The following is a 17,826-nucleotide window of genomic DNA, read 5'->3' as shown; positions in this document are numbered from 1 at the left end:
CAATAGGTATTTAGAGACAGTAAAATGTGGTTTGGTCCAATATAAATATAAAAAATGCCGTTCTGTGATAGATTGAATTCATTAGAACAGCTTTATGATCACGTTGCGTCCCATCATGATATTTAATTACCCAGATTAACGGAGGCTGCTCTCCAGCACCCTGTGGATCCAAGTTCGCTTTTGCACATACTCAGGTATATGTTAGTGTGTGTTTTAGCGTGTGTTTGTGCGTTGGGAGGTTTGAGGGATGTGGGAGTGGGGTGGGGGGGGGGGGGGGGCAAGCAATCTTCGTGGGTTGTGAGATTGGATGGCGCTGTGCTCTCCAGCGTGACGCTCGCAAACACCCTAATTTGCCAGTCCAGCCCGGAGTCATCCTCTCCGTTTCTGCATCAACACTCTCCGTTCCACAGCCACGGGGCGCGGAGCGCGGAGCGCACGGTGGCGGCGGCGGCGGCGGTGGCGGCTCCAGATCCACTCAGACTCTCCGCGCCGTTCCTTCGCGTGGAAAGTTGAGGGACGGATTTTTTTTTTCTCATAGATAGCGCAGTCTGCATCTGTGAGTGGCCGGACCCGGGTGTATTGGAGTGGATCCAGCTCCCCCCCTCCTCATCCTCCTTCTCCTCCCACCCGTGAACCTCCACGGAGATTCGGCACGGCAATTCACGCGTCTTGGTCTTTTTTTTTTTTTTTTTTTTTTTTGGGAAAAAAACAGGCAAAAAAAAGAACAACTCTGAGCCTCTGAGGACTTTTTTTTTTTTCGACGTGGTCGGTGGAGAGGTTATTTTGACGCCAATGTTGGATCGATGCGGCGTTCACATGTTGCCCACTGAGGGAAATGGTAAGAAGGAAACACTGCATCACTTTCATCGCCGTGGAAAGATGCGTGGACTTTTTTTCTTTCTTTTTTCCGTTTTTTTTCCCGGTATCTCAGTGCGTCATCTCCATCGGCTGTTTCACAACTATTTATCCTAAATTCTTGAATGTGTGTATGTGTGGTTGAGAAAAACATGGCATGCGTGTCAATAAAAAAAAAAAATCCACGGAATGTGGGGTGGGTTCCGAGGGTCTTGTTGGAGACTGGGGGGGAGGGGGGTTCCTCTGACACCCGTTTTCATCGAGTCATGACTCAAAAAGGAATAAATCGCGCCCCCGTGACAAAATAATAAATTCCCATCATTATTACGTTGTTATTACTATTTTGTGCTCGGAGAAGCCCTCATTTTTATGTTATAATTTTATCTATTTATGCTTTAGGATCCCCGCTGACCGTCTCCTTTTTTTGTGTCACGGCAGGTGGCGCCGCACGGAAACACGAAAGCGTGGTTTAAACGGGGGAGCGCACGGCGAGCGTGAACCGCGTGGAAAAGTTGCGAGTCTCTCCGCTTTAGGAGTTTTATCGCCGACACCCACCGATCCACCCATCCACCCGTGAACCAGCTGTCGAAAAGACACGGCAAGAGACATGGAGCCGCTCTGTTGCGTGGGAATCGCCGCGCTCCTCCTGTGCGCAGGTAAGAAAACCTCGAGGAGCGCTTGTGTTATTTTTATTTATTTTTTTTTTCCGCGCGTCCCCGCATGAATTATGGAAATGGCGCATAAAAAGACGCGGTCACGTAATGAGGCGCACCGCAAGAGCGTCAGCCTTTATTGAGTGATTTCACTCGGTGTGAAACAAGTAATGAAATGCAAATGATTTCCTTTCAGCCAAGAGGACCTACATAATTTATGAGACACATAATTAGCTGTAAGCTGTTATGGCAGAATACAAAATGACTTGTTATATTAACATGAACGAACTGTGACAGTCGCCTAGAGAGTGTGTGTGTGTGTGTGTGTGTGTATGTATGTGTGTGTGCGGGGGTGTTGGTGTTGGAACCGCAGTGTGGTCGGATGTGCACGGTAACCAATGCGGAACACCGGGATGCAAAGCCAAACTAAGGAAGTGTGTGTGTGTGTGTGTGTGTGTGTGTGTGTGTGTGTGTGTGTGTCCCACCCCCACGAAGTTTTGCCGTGTGCACCTGAGGGACATCCACGCGTACCTCCACGCGTGGAACATCTCGATGGAATGTGTGTGTGTGTGTGTGTGTTTTGTACTCCTGTGTGGAAAGCGTCCTTCTCCAACTGCTCATCAATGACGTTCGTGACTTCTCTCAGAGTCTGCACATGAATATAAACTCAATAGATTTGAATTAAAATAAAATAAAAAAATAAATAAAAAAAAAGAATTAAAATTAAATCACCCTTTTTTTTTATAGAGTCAATTATTTTGCATCAGCTCATGGTGTGGTAATGCAGTCATATTACAAATGTGCATCATTTGGCATCCCGGGTGTTCAGTTTATCATATTCACAGCTTAAAAACACCACAAATTTGATTCTATCTCTTATTTCAAGTTACGGGCAAAATGTGGGTTATTTCACTGTAATAACTTGGAATTAGTCATTTTTTTTTAATTTTGACCCACTAGTGGTGATACAGATTAAATATGACATTTACCATCTGCCAGGAAATAGTGCAGCACAAAGTCGCTCATACATCCATTGAAAATACAATTTTAAGAGCTAATTACAATACTAGTTTTGTAATTGTGTTAGTACACATGATTTGGAGATGTTGTTATACAAATATTGTTCCCTTTAGACAGACAGAGCCAGCTGTGCAAACTCTTCTTCCCCTCCCCACGGCGAGTGTCCGTGGCTCCTTTTCCTCTTGTTTTTTCCTCCCTAGTTTTTACTGGACTCATTTCTTGTCGTGCAATTAACTTAAAATGTCTCCCAAGATCAGGGAGAAAAGTGAAGGTGAAAAAACCCTGTCTGCTCAAAAGTTTCAGCAAATCATCGATGAGGGTGAAAATCATTTTTATAAAGTTTAAAAATGCTTTGCGCCAGTTTTTGGCAACAGTAGGAATCCTGTAACTTGAGGAATATTCATTCATTCATGCATTCACTCATTCTCTATACTGCTTATCCTGAAGTATCCCAGCTGTCATTGGCCGAGAGGCATCAGCCAATCACGGGGCCACATATTGAGACATGCAACCAGTCACTCATTCATTCACATGTCATATAGACATACTACTATTTGCGCTCTCATTCACTCATTATGTAAACATAAAAATATTCACTTTCATTCACATGTCTTAGACCAGGGGTCTCGGACTCGCGGCCCGTGGGCCAATTGTGGCCCTCGGAACGATATTTTGTGGCCCCCTGCCTGAAATCAAATCTCTGTGTTAGTGCGGCAAGCGCGTTTTTTTCCTCACATGCATTAAAAAAAAAAAAAAAAAAGGCAAGGAAAAGAATGAAAAAGTAACTTTGCAATGTCTTTTTTTGCTTCAAAATTTGAAAACAAAATGATTTTTTTGATGAAAAAATGTCTAGCGACATTGTTGAAACGATATTTCCTTTTCTTATTTCTATAAAAAACACAAAAAAAGTAAGCAAAAAAAAAAACGTGCAAAATTAAAAACATTGATCTATTAAGCAGAATAGCCATCGTTAGCCTTGTAAACATTATACTTCCTCTTATACATGCTACTAATAAATTTTCTAAAATTTTCCCACAGTGACAAGATTTTCTCTTTAACTCATCAATATTTTAAGGGTGTAATTTCATCAATTCTTTTTTAATATTCACTTTTAATATTAATTCGTCATGTATTTTTAATAGGAACAGTTGCATATACAGATTTTTCCAGTTTACTTGTTTACCTCCTTTACACTACAAAAAAAGGAAAAATTTGGATTTAATGTTACTTCTAGGTAATGATTTTACTGATCCGGCCCCATTGACATTAAATCAGGCCATATGTGGTTTGAGACCCCTGTCTTAGAGCCATTTGCTGGTTCACGTTTCAGATTTAAACGCTCAATCATTCATGAAGATGGAGACAAACAGCCATTCACTCGCGATTCGGGGTCTCCGATGAACCTACGGCTTCCTTTTCGGACCGTAAAACCCAGAGTTGGGTGTTGTGGCGGTGGAGGGATGGAGAGGTTCTACCCTGTCAGTCAGCCACCGAGTGTGCAGACACCCTTAGGATGATATAACTTGTCTGCCATTTGATCGCGCTGGAATTCCTAGAAGATAATGCACTGAACGGCACATCGGGAGATTTACGCATCCACTTGCTGTCACGCCTGCCATCGCAATACCGGAAATTCACCCTATCGGCCGACGTGCTGAAGGATATCGTAAATGTAAATGCTAAAGGTGATAGATTAAACATGGCTTTTCAAGCAGAAACAAAAAAAAAATAATTTTGCGTTGTTACTAGGAAATGAAAAAGTAAAGCTGTCAAAGTTAAAGACCGTGTTATAAATGACCTATAGCTGATGCAGCCTCATTTTAATGGATCTGGATTTGGGTTTGAAAACAGTAATTCGACATTTTTAATTAAGCTTTCCGAACGAACGATTTCGGAAGAACCCGGGCCGGATCCCGTTCACGTGTCGGCAACGAGGGGGGATCTCGTCTGGGTCAGGAGGGATCCCGCCGACCGGAAATTCTTCGCTTGCCTTCGGCGCCTGAGGCGAGACACGATGCGGAAGCAGCCTGCTCATCTGTTGTCCTGATTGAAGCTTAATTGCCTGTCTGACTTTTTCAGACCGTCTTCGCTCTCATACGTTTTTCAGGGGTTATGCTACAATTGGTTTAATGTGCAGAAGTGAAAGAGACTTTACTCTATTGTGACCGCTGTAATACAGAATCATTTATTCCCCCATTGTAAAGCATAATGCATTATTCCTTCAGTTTTAATATCTACATGTGAAACTCCTGGTGCAAAGTAGACACAGTATGTGTCATTGTATAGCTCTATCAGAATATGTTTAAAACGTTTTTAACCGGTGTTAAAATGTGTGGGATTTAATGCCATGTGTTTAAAAAGTGGAGGTGTTGAAATGCGTTCAGCTTAATTTTAACTTTAGCCTTCCTCTTAAATTGGTGCCAAAGAGGCTGTCTGAATTTTGGGACAATTTGCGTTCAATTTATATTTTCATTATGTCCCATTGCCGCAGCGTATTTGGCCTTGTGTATGTCCTTTAGCTCTCAGGCTTGTTATTCAGAGTGTTGTAGACAGCCCAGAATGTCAGCGTCGCTGCTGCTTATTCAGCCTTGTCGCCAAGACAAGAACATTTATATTTGACAATCCTGTAAAACCCGGTGGATTATATTCAACAGCAATGATATCTAACTGTCAGTGTGGCTAGTTTTTAACGTCTCACTTTCTCTATTCCGTACGGCGTGCTTTTGTTTTGGCAAGGTTATTTAAGTGAATATAATATGCAAATCAATATAAACTTGAACTCTGTGACCCTTATATGAACTTTCCAAATCAATGCAACCTTTCTAGCAGCCCTTTCTCACTTAACCACCACCTCTATTAGCAGCACATACTTGTTACAAAAATGAAAAAAAGTTTGAATTTATCTCAATTTAGCCACAATGGCGCAGTTTTCAGCGCTACCGTCTGAAAGCAAGAAAGTTCTTTGGGTTTGCATGTTCTCCCTGTGCGTGCGGGTTTTCTCAAGTTTCCCATCGCAATCTAAAAACATGCAGGAGGTTCATCGGAGACTGTAAATTACCCAGATGTGCGAATGAGAGAGTGAATGGTTGCGTGTCTCTACGTGGCCCTGTGATCGAGCGGTGGCTGGATCAGGGGGAACCCCGACTCGCGCGTTATTACATCGTGTCTAGGCTCAACACTGAGCGCAGGAAAAGCGGCAAAGATAATGAATGAATGACTCCGGCTCCCATGGTACGAGTCTGAGAGCTTAAACATTTTAATGTCCGGAGGACAAATCATCCAGACAATGATGTACTCGCTCCCAAGGAGACCCTTAAAGACGAATTGGATGGAAGGCAAGCAAAACTAAAGATAGAAGTAATTTGGTGATGGCAGGACGCGTTGCATAAAAATTGCAACGTTTTGACCGGCGGTTTGAGTTTTAATGATTGTCAAGATTTAGGGTGAGACGGACAACAGGCATGTCTTTACTTCTATGGCTAGGTAGCTGGATATTTAGCTTTTTGTGCATTGAATATATAATTTGCCTTATTCGTTCATTCAATCCGCATACTGCTTCTCCTGCAGGGTCACGTAGGGGCGGTTGAGCCTATCCCAGATTCGGGGTTCACTCTGGAACCGTCGCCAGGCCACATATAAAGATATACAACCATTCATTCTTTCATTCACACGTTTGGCCAATTTTTCGGGTCTCCGATGAACCTGAGGGCGAAACAGGAGAACCTAAAGAAAACCCCTGGAGAAATGAGGCGAACATAGAGACCCTGCGAAGAAAGGCCCTCTGATGGAGTCGAACCAGGGACTCTCTTGTTGTGCAGCGGACACGCTAACTTCCATGCGGTCATTCTTGAGTAAATATATAAATAAATATACAAATAATCTTAACAAATAGCCTGAACAACATTCACAAGAGCCCCTGGCACTGTGCATCATCATAAATGTCTGTTTCCCCTCAATGATATAGTGAGCTGTGGGTTTTAGCTGTTTAGCTCTGGGATGCTAACTTACATTTGAAACCATGAAAATCCTTGTACATAAATTACCCTCCTCTAACCGTAACTTGATCTACATTAATCTTACATTAGTAATTTTAGTCGGTTCATCTGGCCCTTTTGGTTGGTCTGTGCGACGCCGTGGACCTTCTGGTGTTGTCGCATTGATTCTGGCTTGATTTTTTTGTTGTATTGTCATTCTTTGTCCGTCACAGGCAGTAAACCCATTGAGTAAACCCATTAACTCCTCTCATTCGCACAACAGGTTTATTAATTATCTGTCACTTGAGATGCAATTCTATTTTGGTGGAATTCGTGAACACCGTTACAATCCTTGCTTGAAAATAAACAATTTACTGTTGATTTACTCTTTTTTTTTTTTTGACTGTGCTTTAAAAAAATGATCGGAGGTTATAGTGGATTTTGTTGAATGGAATATATATTTCAGAACTGTTTTCCTCGGCTGCCACAGTAGATGTTGAAAAAAATAAAAAAGCGTCAACATACATGACACTGAAAAGACAGAAAGAACCCAGAGTCACCTTGCGCTATCTTGAACAATATAAAATGTAAACTCTCGCCTTCCTCCTTTAGAGCACGGCCTCATTTGATTTTAATCTAAAAATCCTGGTCAGGTTCATTCCTATTGGCCAGTGATTTTGTGCAAAGAAAGAGCAAAACCCCATGGTTGCCTTACATGACAAAAACCTCTCGCTTTCTCCCATTTCCTCCAAACTGTTTATGAAAGGGCATTACAAAGAGCTGAAAAAATAATTACCATATAAAAAGGCCGGATACGTGCTACTGAGGCCTGAAGGCCAAACATTTAGCTGGTCTCTTAAATACTCATAATTTTTCTCACAGCTGGCACTAATGGGTTTTTGTCAGAGCCATCTTTCAGATGTCTTATTCGCCACATTTTGTAAGATATTAGATTCAAAATCATGGATGAAGGAAAACCAAGGGCCATCAACCCCTATATTTAAGGAGCAGCAACCACCTAATGAGATTCTTCTAAATTGTTTTTCTATTAGTAACACAGTAACTGATTTTATTTGTATAGCACAAAATACCAATAGAGTTGTTTTGTGACACTTTACGTGTACACCTTTTTGTAAGGATTGACAGAAACCCAACTTTCCCGCTATGAGCAAACAATCGGCGACAGTGGCAAGAAAAAACTGCAGAAACCTTGGACAGATCTGAGCTCAATGTTTGCAGCCTTCCCTCTCGACAGGGAGACATAGTGGGATATAAGTGTTTGGCGGGACAGGCTCAAATGATATCAGTAAAAAATAACAGTTGTACTAATACCTTTAGTATTCATTAAATACATAACAAACCGCCCCGCCTGGGAATCTGCAAAATGAGAGAGTCGAACTCTTTTATCACGATTAAACACGAATCAATAATGTAAATGCAAAGTAAGATTCTCGACAAATCTGTATTGTTACTTTTCCAAATCTATGGCAATTATGTATTGGAAGTGAGTTATACGCCACATTCTGCCATGAGATAAATCCTGTAACGGCTTGTATGAGAGTAGAATATACATTCGGCCTTCAGGGAGCAACGTAAGAAGACTTTACACCCGAGAGCCACGCGTCTTATTTTTATACTGAACGCACGAGTCGAAGGGAGAAACGCAGTATGAGCTCTGTACCGAGTTGAATTTCTTAAAACAAATACCAATTTCGCGGCTTTCAAGAAAAAGCCCCGTGAGCTTCGGCCTCAAACTAATTTGGTGCAATTCTGAACCGAGCCAAGTCACTTGTTGCTCTCGGCGACACGCGTGACGTCTGTGTGAAACGCGTCTGCGTCAGCTTCTCTGATGATGAACTTGCAAAAAGAACTTTGTTGTGTTTCTTTGATGTATTACGTTTCCCGTCAGTCAATTTGTCAAAGCGACGCGGGGCACAAAAGCGTAGCGTGGATGATTCACATGCCGGTGGTGTTCCGTTAAAATCAACAAATGTCAAATGGGATAAAATTTGGTTAAAACAATACATTTCTTACTGTCTGTATGAATCAAATGAGTTCTGTTGAAATACCATCCGTACTAATGTCTGAATGCAAGTAAACAGATGTTTACCAAGTCGAGTTAAGAAAGTAAAAAGCAATATTTTGACAGTGTATGTTAGATTTTGCATTGGACAGGAGGGATTATAAATGATAAATTGGCCTTGTGTTCGGATAACGAAAAACATAGCATATTTTCTGAGAATGGACAAAATGTTTTTAGAAAGTCAAAAAGGAAAAACAAAGAGCAAAATAGCCAACTAGAGACAACCTTTTTCTTTCACACAAAGCACCCTCTTCTCTTCGCATGCACACATACACACACAAACACACACACACACTCACACACAAGCAATACATTTTTGCTCCTCCTCATTGATGTGCAGTTATATTGATTTTTTTTTTTTTTCCCCCCTGGCTGCCTTTCTCACGCACAAAGTTCTGTCAATAATCGCAGAGATCTCAAAACATAGAAGACCAAGTGGTTTCGAACAGCCATTCAAAAGAGAGATCACCATCAACGATATAATAAAGCTTTTATTTTTCTATGTTTTATACTTTCCTGATATCCTTTTTCACTTTTGATTCTCTCTGATCTACTCGTCCCTCTGTCTACACTTGTGTGTTTCTTAGTTTATATGAAATCTTTAGGATAAACAGATCCGATTTCCAAATTAGTGTCATGGGAGGTGATTAAACTGAGACCATTTGTTTCCCTCGGCAAAAGCTCTGTAAAGACTTAAACATCTGTACAGGTTGAAACTCCCAACGTTGAGACGAAACTTAAATCCTAAAAACATGTGTTATCATATCACCGCTGTGATTGCATTTTATTTCCGGATGCAAACTACGTTCTGTTAATTAAAGCCCCCCACCCTCAAAACTGCCCCTGTGGAAATCAATTTTCAAGTCTCAACAGTGCTGATACTAAAACGCAATCCTTAATTTAAATGAGTCCCTCTGGATTAGCGATTCCCCGGGAAAACATAAATCATTTCCTAGCACAAGTCCATCTGTAGTCCTGAAGGAGTTTCTCACAATTTGGCTGATCGTACATTATAGAAAACTGATAAAAGCTGCTCTTATTGTTTGGCCACTTGGGGGCAGAAGAAGCAGATCATATCAATATCATGATATTGATATGAAACATGTATGCAAACAAATATTGGCATATCACTTTGCTCATTTATACTTTCATTGTTGATTCATTTCATGCTATTTTGTTGCGTAGTGAGGAAGAAAAATTCACACCCTTTGAAATGAAGCACCTAAACCCGGGTGCGATAAGCAAAAAGCAACCAGTGGCCAATGATGTTCGGATCTAATTGGTACAGCCGTGATTTCATTTTTTCCTCACTTTTAATCCCTGTACATCAGGTTTCAGCCGTCTGCATAAATGGCCAGTTGACAGGAAACTGTGTATCAGGAGATATTTCCCTCTGTCTTTTCTTAAAATCAAAATCAATTTATCATATGTTATATTATGAGGAACTGAAGTTGGCAGTGAGAGACTAAAAGTAGCATGGAGCTGGATAGTTAATTCTAGGGCAGGTCCGGACTCTGTCTTCACATAGCAGCAGCACGATTTGTTGATGCAAAAACAGTTTTTTTTTTTTTTTGTTTTTTTTTTTAATTCCATTGGCCGATGGAGCATTTTGATGTTTCCTTGGCAACTCACGTTGGCGCACCAGCTTGATGAAGATTTCCACCGGTTTAACTGACTTGTGTGAAGTGTGGGAGTGTATTTTCTTAAAACTGTGACTGAATTTTAATTCATCTGTTGGAATGCACCACCGATCTCAAGGTGCTTGCTTTGCAAAATGTTTTCCAAGTGCTGTGGCTACTTCTTGGGTATGAATATAATTTTAAGGTTGTATTGTAGCACTAAGTGACCTGTTTTTAGCTTTAAACCTCTGCACCACATTGATTCCAGCTTTCTACAAAGTCTTTGATTCCCTCTTTGGATGTTTGGGTTTGGCCAGTGCCATCACACTTGTCAAGAAGGGATCTTTTGTGACCTCGGTTGATTTTTCAGTTAACTTCCATTGGCCACGATGATCAGAGCTAGAAGATGAAGCTTCACCCTCAGTCCACAGACACGGCACCTTTGGTGTTTGTACATATTATGTCAAACTCATACCAATACAACTCGCATCCCTTACTTGCACAGTGACCCTGCAGACCATCTCATGGGACACAAGCTTGTGTCCAATGAGTCACTGTCTCCAAGTCAACCAAGACCATCTAGGCAGACCCTAGAACTCTCCGGGAAATGAACGAACCGGTCAGCTGTTCCACAACCAGGACGGAATCTAGATTTTTTTCCTCCAAAATGAACCTTTTTTTTTTTACAAACCAAGTATTATACCCAGCACCCTTATGTAAGCTTTTCTCAAGAGACTGAGCTGTGTTGTCCCCATCTTGTTGGAACACACTTTGCGGTTCCCCTTTTTGGAAAACAGACGCCACCATCTCTGTATATAGGCTACACTAGGCCCTGCTTTTCTAAAGTTCACTGTCCTTCACCTTCACCACAAGTTGTGAACTGACTACCATGTGGGCTGGCTCTGTGGGTTGCCAGGTCTCTCTGGCAGACTTCCCGCTGATCTAGTTCACCAACAGGTGGTGATCACTCAACAGCTTTCCAATATTTTAAAGATTTTGGCTTTTATTGCTCCCCTCCCCCCTCTGCAACTGACTGCTTGACTTCCAACAGACTTCGGGTCAGTAGGAGTGGGTGGGCACCAGCGTCCCTAGTGCTCCAACTCTACTCAAGCCTGTTTCCTGAGTCTTCTCATGTTCTCCCTGTTACTCACAACATCTGTGCCAGTTCTGTGCCACCACTACCCACATCGTGAAGTATACATGCATCATAGCAGCAGTGGGTCTCGTCAAAGAATGACGTGACCTGGCGTACAGGGAGAAGCTGAAACATCTACAGAAAAACAACCGGGTCCTGAATGCCAACAAAACCTAGGAGACTTCAGGAGCCGCCATCCCAGTCACGCCTGTCTCCTCATCAATGAGACAGCAGGGGAGGTAGTCCCATGGGGTGCAGATAACGGACAGTCTGAGCTCACTTCTAACTTCTACAGAGTTGCTATAGAGTGCATTCTGACCATGTGCATCTTCATTTGGCCAGGAGCCTGCAAAGCCTCTCACAGGGGGTGAGAACAGTGGAGAAAGTCATCGGAAACTCACTTCCTCTTGTCGATGTCACAGCAAAAAGACGCTGCCTGACCACGGATCCATCATGGACTGTAGTCGCTGCTGGCCTCAGGGAACTGGTTCCGGAGCTTTCGAACCGCAAGATTTATCAACAGTTTTTTTCCCCACGAGCCATAAGACTGTTAGAAGCAATGAGACAATCCCTCACCCTCCCCCACCAACTGAGGCTCTGCTGTCATACTCAGGAGTGTGAAATAGTGTATAATACCGTTCACTAAATTCACCAAAAGTCAGTCTCAGCATCATTTTTGTCATTGACATGGCAGCTACAGTGTATGTTTACAGATGTTGCAAATGGTTGGTCTTCTCAGAGTTTGAAGGACAGAGTCTTGATTACGCAAACATTTTCTTTCAAAACAAGATGGTTTTCTTTTATTAAATAGTACGTTGTTGGTTTTCACAACTATGTCAGGGTCTAATTAAGATAATATATTTAGAGCCCCTGGAGTGCGAGTACACAGACAAGGTCATGTTCAGACTTTGCTTTGTTTTTTTTACCGACGTCCTCTGCACGTTAATATTTACTGTCAAATCCAGACACCTATATTTGCAGATTGAATAAATATTCAGCTGATTGAAATAAATTTAATTACAGACAATATTTAACTTGTCATGTTTATCTGGAAACATTCACATTTCTGTCAACATATTTTAAACTGGAATTAATTCATGGTAATTGTTGTTTTGGTACAGTGAGTCAAAGGCATCATGTTACTTCACCTGGGATGATGTAGGTTTTTGAGCTTGATGATGATAAAAGGTTGCCTCTGACCCTGGTCAGGAAGAAAATATGTAATAGAAGAAGTAGCATTACAAATATCTGCCCCTTTTTCTTTTTCTTTTTCTTTTTCTTTTTATTTAAGCAAAATACTGAGAGACATTCATGCAGTAAATTAGCTGTGTCTGGTTGACCTACATAAACCGCTCTCTAGATGGTCCTGAATTTATATAAGAGACAACAAACAGGACAATCATTTATTTATCTTCTTCGATTGTCAGTTACGATTCAGAAAACAAAGACATTGTTCCTATTGCTTAGTTTGTACCTTGTAGTTGCTGATGAAAATTGAAATGCCCATTCTGACTGCAAGGTTGGACTCTTTGGGAATACAGTATATACAAACAAGCAACCATAATCCATACTTGATTGGTTCTTTTTTTTAGATGTGGCAGTGAAATATTGATCCAGCCCTTCATTGAAAAGATTGGATTTACAGTGTATTCATATTTATTGTGGTTTGATGAAGACAAAGGTTAATATGCAAGGACTAATTTGAGTCAACGATGACAGCGAGGAGGAGTACAGAGGTCCGATCGTGAGTTTTGTTTAGTGGAGCAACCAGAACCATCTCCTACTCAACATCTCCAAGACCAAGGAGATGGTTGTGGACTTCTGGAAGAATCTGAGGAGAAGGAACCAATCAGCATCCAGGGTGAAGAGGTGGAGATAGTGGACTCCCACAAGTACTTTGGGGTCCACATTGACAGTAGATTGGAGTGGTCACACAACACTGATGCACTCTACAGGAAGGGTTCCTCCAAAGGAGACTGAGGTCTCATCTGTAGCTCCTCAAGACCTTCTACCAGTCTATGGTAGCCGACACACTCTTCTTTGGTATTGTGTTCTGGTGGGGCGCTGCCAGGACTTGAGAGGTCAACAGGCTAGACAAGATAGTGAGGAAAGCCTGCTTGGTGGTGGGACTGAATCTGGACCATCTTTAATTGGTGGCAGTGGGGAGGGTGAAGGACAAACTGGGAGCTATCCTGGACAATCCTTCCCTCCCCTTGCATGCCGAGCTGTGGCTGATGGGCAGCTCCTTCAGCCAGCGGTTCACGCCGCCCTGGTGCAGAACCGAACGTTTCGGATGCTCCTTCTGGCCACGGTCATCAGATTGTATAACAGCAGTCTGGACGATACACAACTCTGACCGGCCTGAGGTGCATCTGTGCTGCTTCCACAACCTCACCTCCTCACCCATCCACATCATGCCCTAACTCTGCTGTCTTTCTTATCCTTGTTGGTCCCTGCCCATTTTTGTTTATCTATTTTATTCTTGTCATTGCTATTGTCACTATTTATATTGTTGTTTAGTTCAGTTCTGTATTTTTCACCCTTACTCTTCCTTTATTGGCCAATATTATCCCTGATGTTGTTGTTGTTGTTGCTGTTGCTGCTGTCTATTTATTTGTGGATGTCTTGCTATCTTCTGTCATCTGTCTCTCTATTTATATTTATATTCACATTTATTTTACTTTTTCATTTTTTGACATAACTGTCACGCTGCTGTGACAAAGGAATTTCTCCTCTGGGGATCAATAAAGTTTATCTTATCTTATCTTATCTTATCTTATCTTATCTTATCTTGTTTTGTCTTATCTTGTCTTGTCTTGTCTTGTCTTGTCTTAATTGTAAAAAGAATTTGCTGAAATAAACGACCATAAATTTCACTCATATAATTGTACTTGTCGAGGATCTTAAATAAATAGGTTCCATAGAAACCCGTGCTGACTCATAAGAGCTCATGCCTAGTGTATTCGATGGTGTGACATTAAACAAAAAGTCAAGTGCGCTGACCGTGTAATACTGTATGTGCAAAACATGCGTCAGCCACTGTAACTATCTGTTAAATCATCCATCGTCTGCCACGTATCTTGCTCTCAGGGTAGCGAGAAGCCTATCCAAGCTGCGATCGGGCGAGAGGATGGGTAAACCCTGGACTGAGAGATGGGGAGAACATACAAACTCGACGCAGAAAAGGTCCCGTTTTTGTAATCGAACCGGGGTCCTTCATGTTGTGCGGCTGCAGCGCTAACCGCTGTGTCACCATCCCGCCCCCTGATGAATCAGTGACCCAGAAAATGATTGGGATGGTTGAGCGGAGGGTGACATGGTGGCACAGTTCATGAGCTTTTGCGCTAATTGGTTCTGCATTAAAAAATCGAGTTTGCATGTTTTTTGGTTTCCTTCCGTGGTCTGAAAACATACAGTAGGTTCATTTGAGACTATAAAGTGCCCAGAAGTGAGAAAGAGAGTGTGAAAAATGGTTTGTCTCTAAATATGGGTGTGCGACTCCTGTCCGGTTCAAGTGAATCCTGCCTCTTCCCCAATGACAGTTGAAATCAGTTCCGTGACCCTGAGCGCGAGAATGACAGTTAGAGAATGAATGAATGAATGGTTGAAAGGAGTCAGATAATAGTTTCGAAAATAACGCAGACAAAAAAAAAAATTTGGCATCCTCCTTACCTCTGCCGATTGTTTTTTTTTTTTTTTATTCTGCTATTTTCTTAGGCTAAAATGCTCAGACTTACCAAAATTCAAATGCTAGAAGGATCGCATAACGTGCCACAGTAGCTCCTCTTTCTCATGTGTTTTCTTTTCTTTTTAAATTCTTTGATTTGCCAGGATTGTTTTTATCATCTCTCTGTGCAAAGTGTTCTCAATGAATAAAAATTTGCATTTGTAATTGCAATAATTGCAGTCTTTTTCTTTCTTTTCCAAGATAATGCAAATAAAACATGACAACAATTATGCTGTATGAAAATCACGCTCTTCCGTCTGTGTAGGAATTCAAACAACTGGTACAAAAGACACCCTTGTCTTTCTCAGACAACCATGTCGTCTTGTGTAATTATTCATGTAATTGTGTGTTTTGATCAATTGTAAAAAATGTTTTGGTTGACAATGACAAATGAAAATTACCAGACAGGTTTGTAGCCGCTCAACTCATGAAAATACTGAGGCTCACTTTGAATAAAACCAAACAATTTCTTAAAGGTTTGGGTCTCCATCGGTTTAAAAGCAAAGGGATTTTACTCTCTATTTCTTCAATGATTGGATGTGGCTTTCTCCAACCGGAGAAGTCTGTAAATTGTAATCAATTGAGGAAAAAAAAGACGCGCAAAATAGCAAATAAGTTTGTATTTGCAAATAGGTTCCAGGCAGAAATGACGGGAAAGGGAAGACAATGGATATATGAAGGCGTGACGATGAAAAATTGTCCAGCTTTCTCGGCTAATTCTTAACGTGTTGAGTATCGGGGAAACGGCACGTTGAACCGTGACTGGCACGTGATGATCTTCGCTGGTACGGCGTTGAGCCCCCCCCCCCCCTCCTCCTCCCCTCCTGCAAACACAACATCAGTAAGGCTTCTGTGACACCACTGTAGCTTTGTACTGTAAACACAGAGACGAGCGCTGAGCCACACAGACTTCATCTCCTTGGGCAAGCAACTTCTTAGCCGCCCCACTGGGAGAGAATCGGACTCCGCGGGAGGTCTGGAGACTATTAGCATAACTAACAGAACACTCAGTGCACACCCGGCGAATCAAACGGAAACCAGAATGAACCTTTGCAATCAGAGCAGGGGTAAAATGTTAACAGAATTTTTGTCACTTCCTATTTGAAAGAGTAAAAAGAGAGAGATCACATAGATTCCTCGCTTCACAAGATGTAGTCCCGCAGGACATCTGAGGTATCGCGAATGCTCCCCTATCTTACGAGTCTATCGTTTGGGCTTTAACCCCTAATGAGGTGGCCTCTCGCAATACAAGTACGAAAAAGTTTCGGCGTAACTCGTCAGAGGATGCCAGTAACACTTTTCCGAAAAGAACCTTGTCATCTTTTTTTTATAATTTTTGTGCAAATGCTGCGGGTACCAAAACAGGGGACAAATAACAGTTTTTTTGGCACTGCCATTATCTGTACAGGTCAAAACAGGGAACTATTGCCCAGGTGTGTTTTCAGTTTGGCAGGAGAACCTGATTGATAGCACCAGAAATAGTTCCAAAGGGCAGTACTTTTAAGTTTTTTGTTTTTTTTTTTTCATTTTTTTCACTTTTTTTTTCATCTGGAACACTTTTTTTTTTTTTTTTTTTGCTTGTCCATCAATCACTTTCAATATATTCGGCTTTTTTGACGCTTGGTTGATCCGATTCTCAGGCCATTGCTCCCAATTGGTTGATTTACATCCAGTTCATCTAGAAATGAGAAAATAGCTACTTGAAAAATTTAGCAGCCCGAGGACAAATCTTCAGCCTCAGAGAGGTGAATTTTAATGTTGCGCTTGATGACTTTCAAATCTGAGAGGAAGATATTTCCACACCTTTAGGAAGTGGTTGCAAAACCAAGACTGATTTTTCTCACCAATTTTCAGCAACACTGCCTCAAGAGAGCAAAACATTGCAGAGAGCACCAGCCTTCGAAAATACTACATTCTCCGTTAGACTTCCGTCTCTCAAAACCCATTTCTGAATATGTGTTAATCTGTTTGAGCTGTAAACCGGAGCCCAAAACACTTCAGTCACAATGATGAACAGATAAGGATTGGAGCGATAGTTTTGAAATTTATTACTGTGTAGGAATACTTGGGATGTGATAAGAAGATAAGATGTGGAGAAGGTACAGATATCATGAATGTACATTGGCCTGAAACGACATCACCAATGTTTTTCCCCCTACATTTTGTTGCTCTAACTGTATACGGCATTGACAGTTTTCAAAAGTATAACTTTATATAAGGACTGACTGTTGGGTCAGACAAAAGGTTCATATGGCAGCAAGGTTTTGTGGATTGCTTTTCAGCTACTCTTTGTGTGCGAGGCTCATTTGGCCCGGGGATGCATTGGCCAGGAGAATGAGACACCGATATTGATCGATCCATGGGCTTCAGGCCAGACCTGAAACTGTGAGAGGTTTTAAAAGAGAAAAAAAGAGAGAAAAAAAATGCTATTGGTCAATTTCTAATCAACATGAAATGTGCTGATGGCCAGCTGGTATGCCTTATTAGGTTGGAAAATTGAACTCTGTGCAGCAGAAAACGTCGCACAAGAAGGAAAAAGTCTGTTTTTTCGCTTTCCACATTTCAGCATGTGAGAACAGACATCTATTTCTGTGTATTTGTGCACTGATAAGAAAAAATAAGTTTATCAGTCTGTAATTTGTGTCAAATCAAATGCCGTAATCTTATTCCTGAAACCACGATGAACCACCGTGAAGTTTTATTTAGTGCCGTGCTTTTGTGGCTGTTGGTTTGTCGATTATATATATTTTTCCGTACGTA

The 17,826-nt window shown here is 41.5% G+C and overlaps 1 protein-coding gene across 1 annotated transcript in view; it reads left to right on the top strand.

Annotated features, from left to right (window-relative positions):
* Nucleotides 1-675: 675 nt before the first annotated feature.
* The window catches only part of LOC147231220 (transmembrane protein 132C), a 183,140-nt gene continuing 165,989 nt past the window's right edge, over nt 676-17,826 (top strand). The window contains exons 1-2 of the mRNA XM_086152489.1: nt 676-838; nt 1,294-1,511. Coding sequence (XP_086008615.1) covers nt 1,463-1,511 — 49 coding nt within the window. The 5' untranslated portion in view covers nt 676-838; nt 1,294-1,462. The remainder of the gene's footprint in view (nt 839-1,293; nt 1,512-17,826) is intronic.

Source organism: Fistularia commersonii, chromosome 9 (assembly GCF_037954325.1).
Source record: "Fistularia commersonii isolate RoL2024-O1a breed Wild chromosome 9, RoL_Fcom_v1.0, whole genome shotgun sequence".
In the NCBI taxonomy this organism is placed as follows: Eukaryota; Metazoa; Chordata; class Actinopteri; order Syngnathiformes; family Fistulariidae; genus Fistularia; species Fistularia commersonii.
Note: the sequence above shows the minus strand (reverse complement) of the source record. Positions and strands in the feature narration are given on the sequence as shown.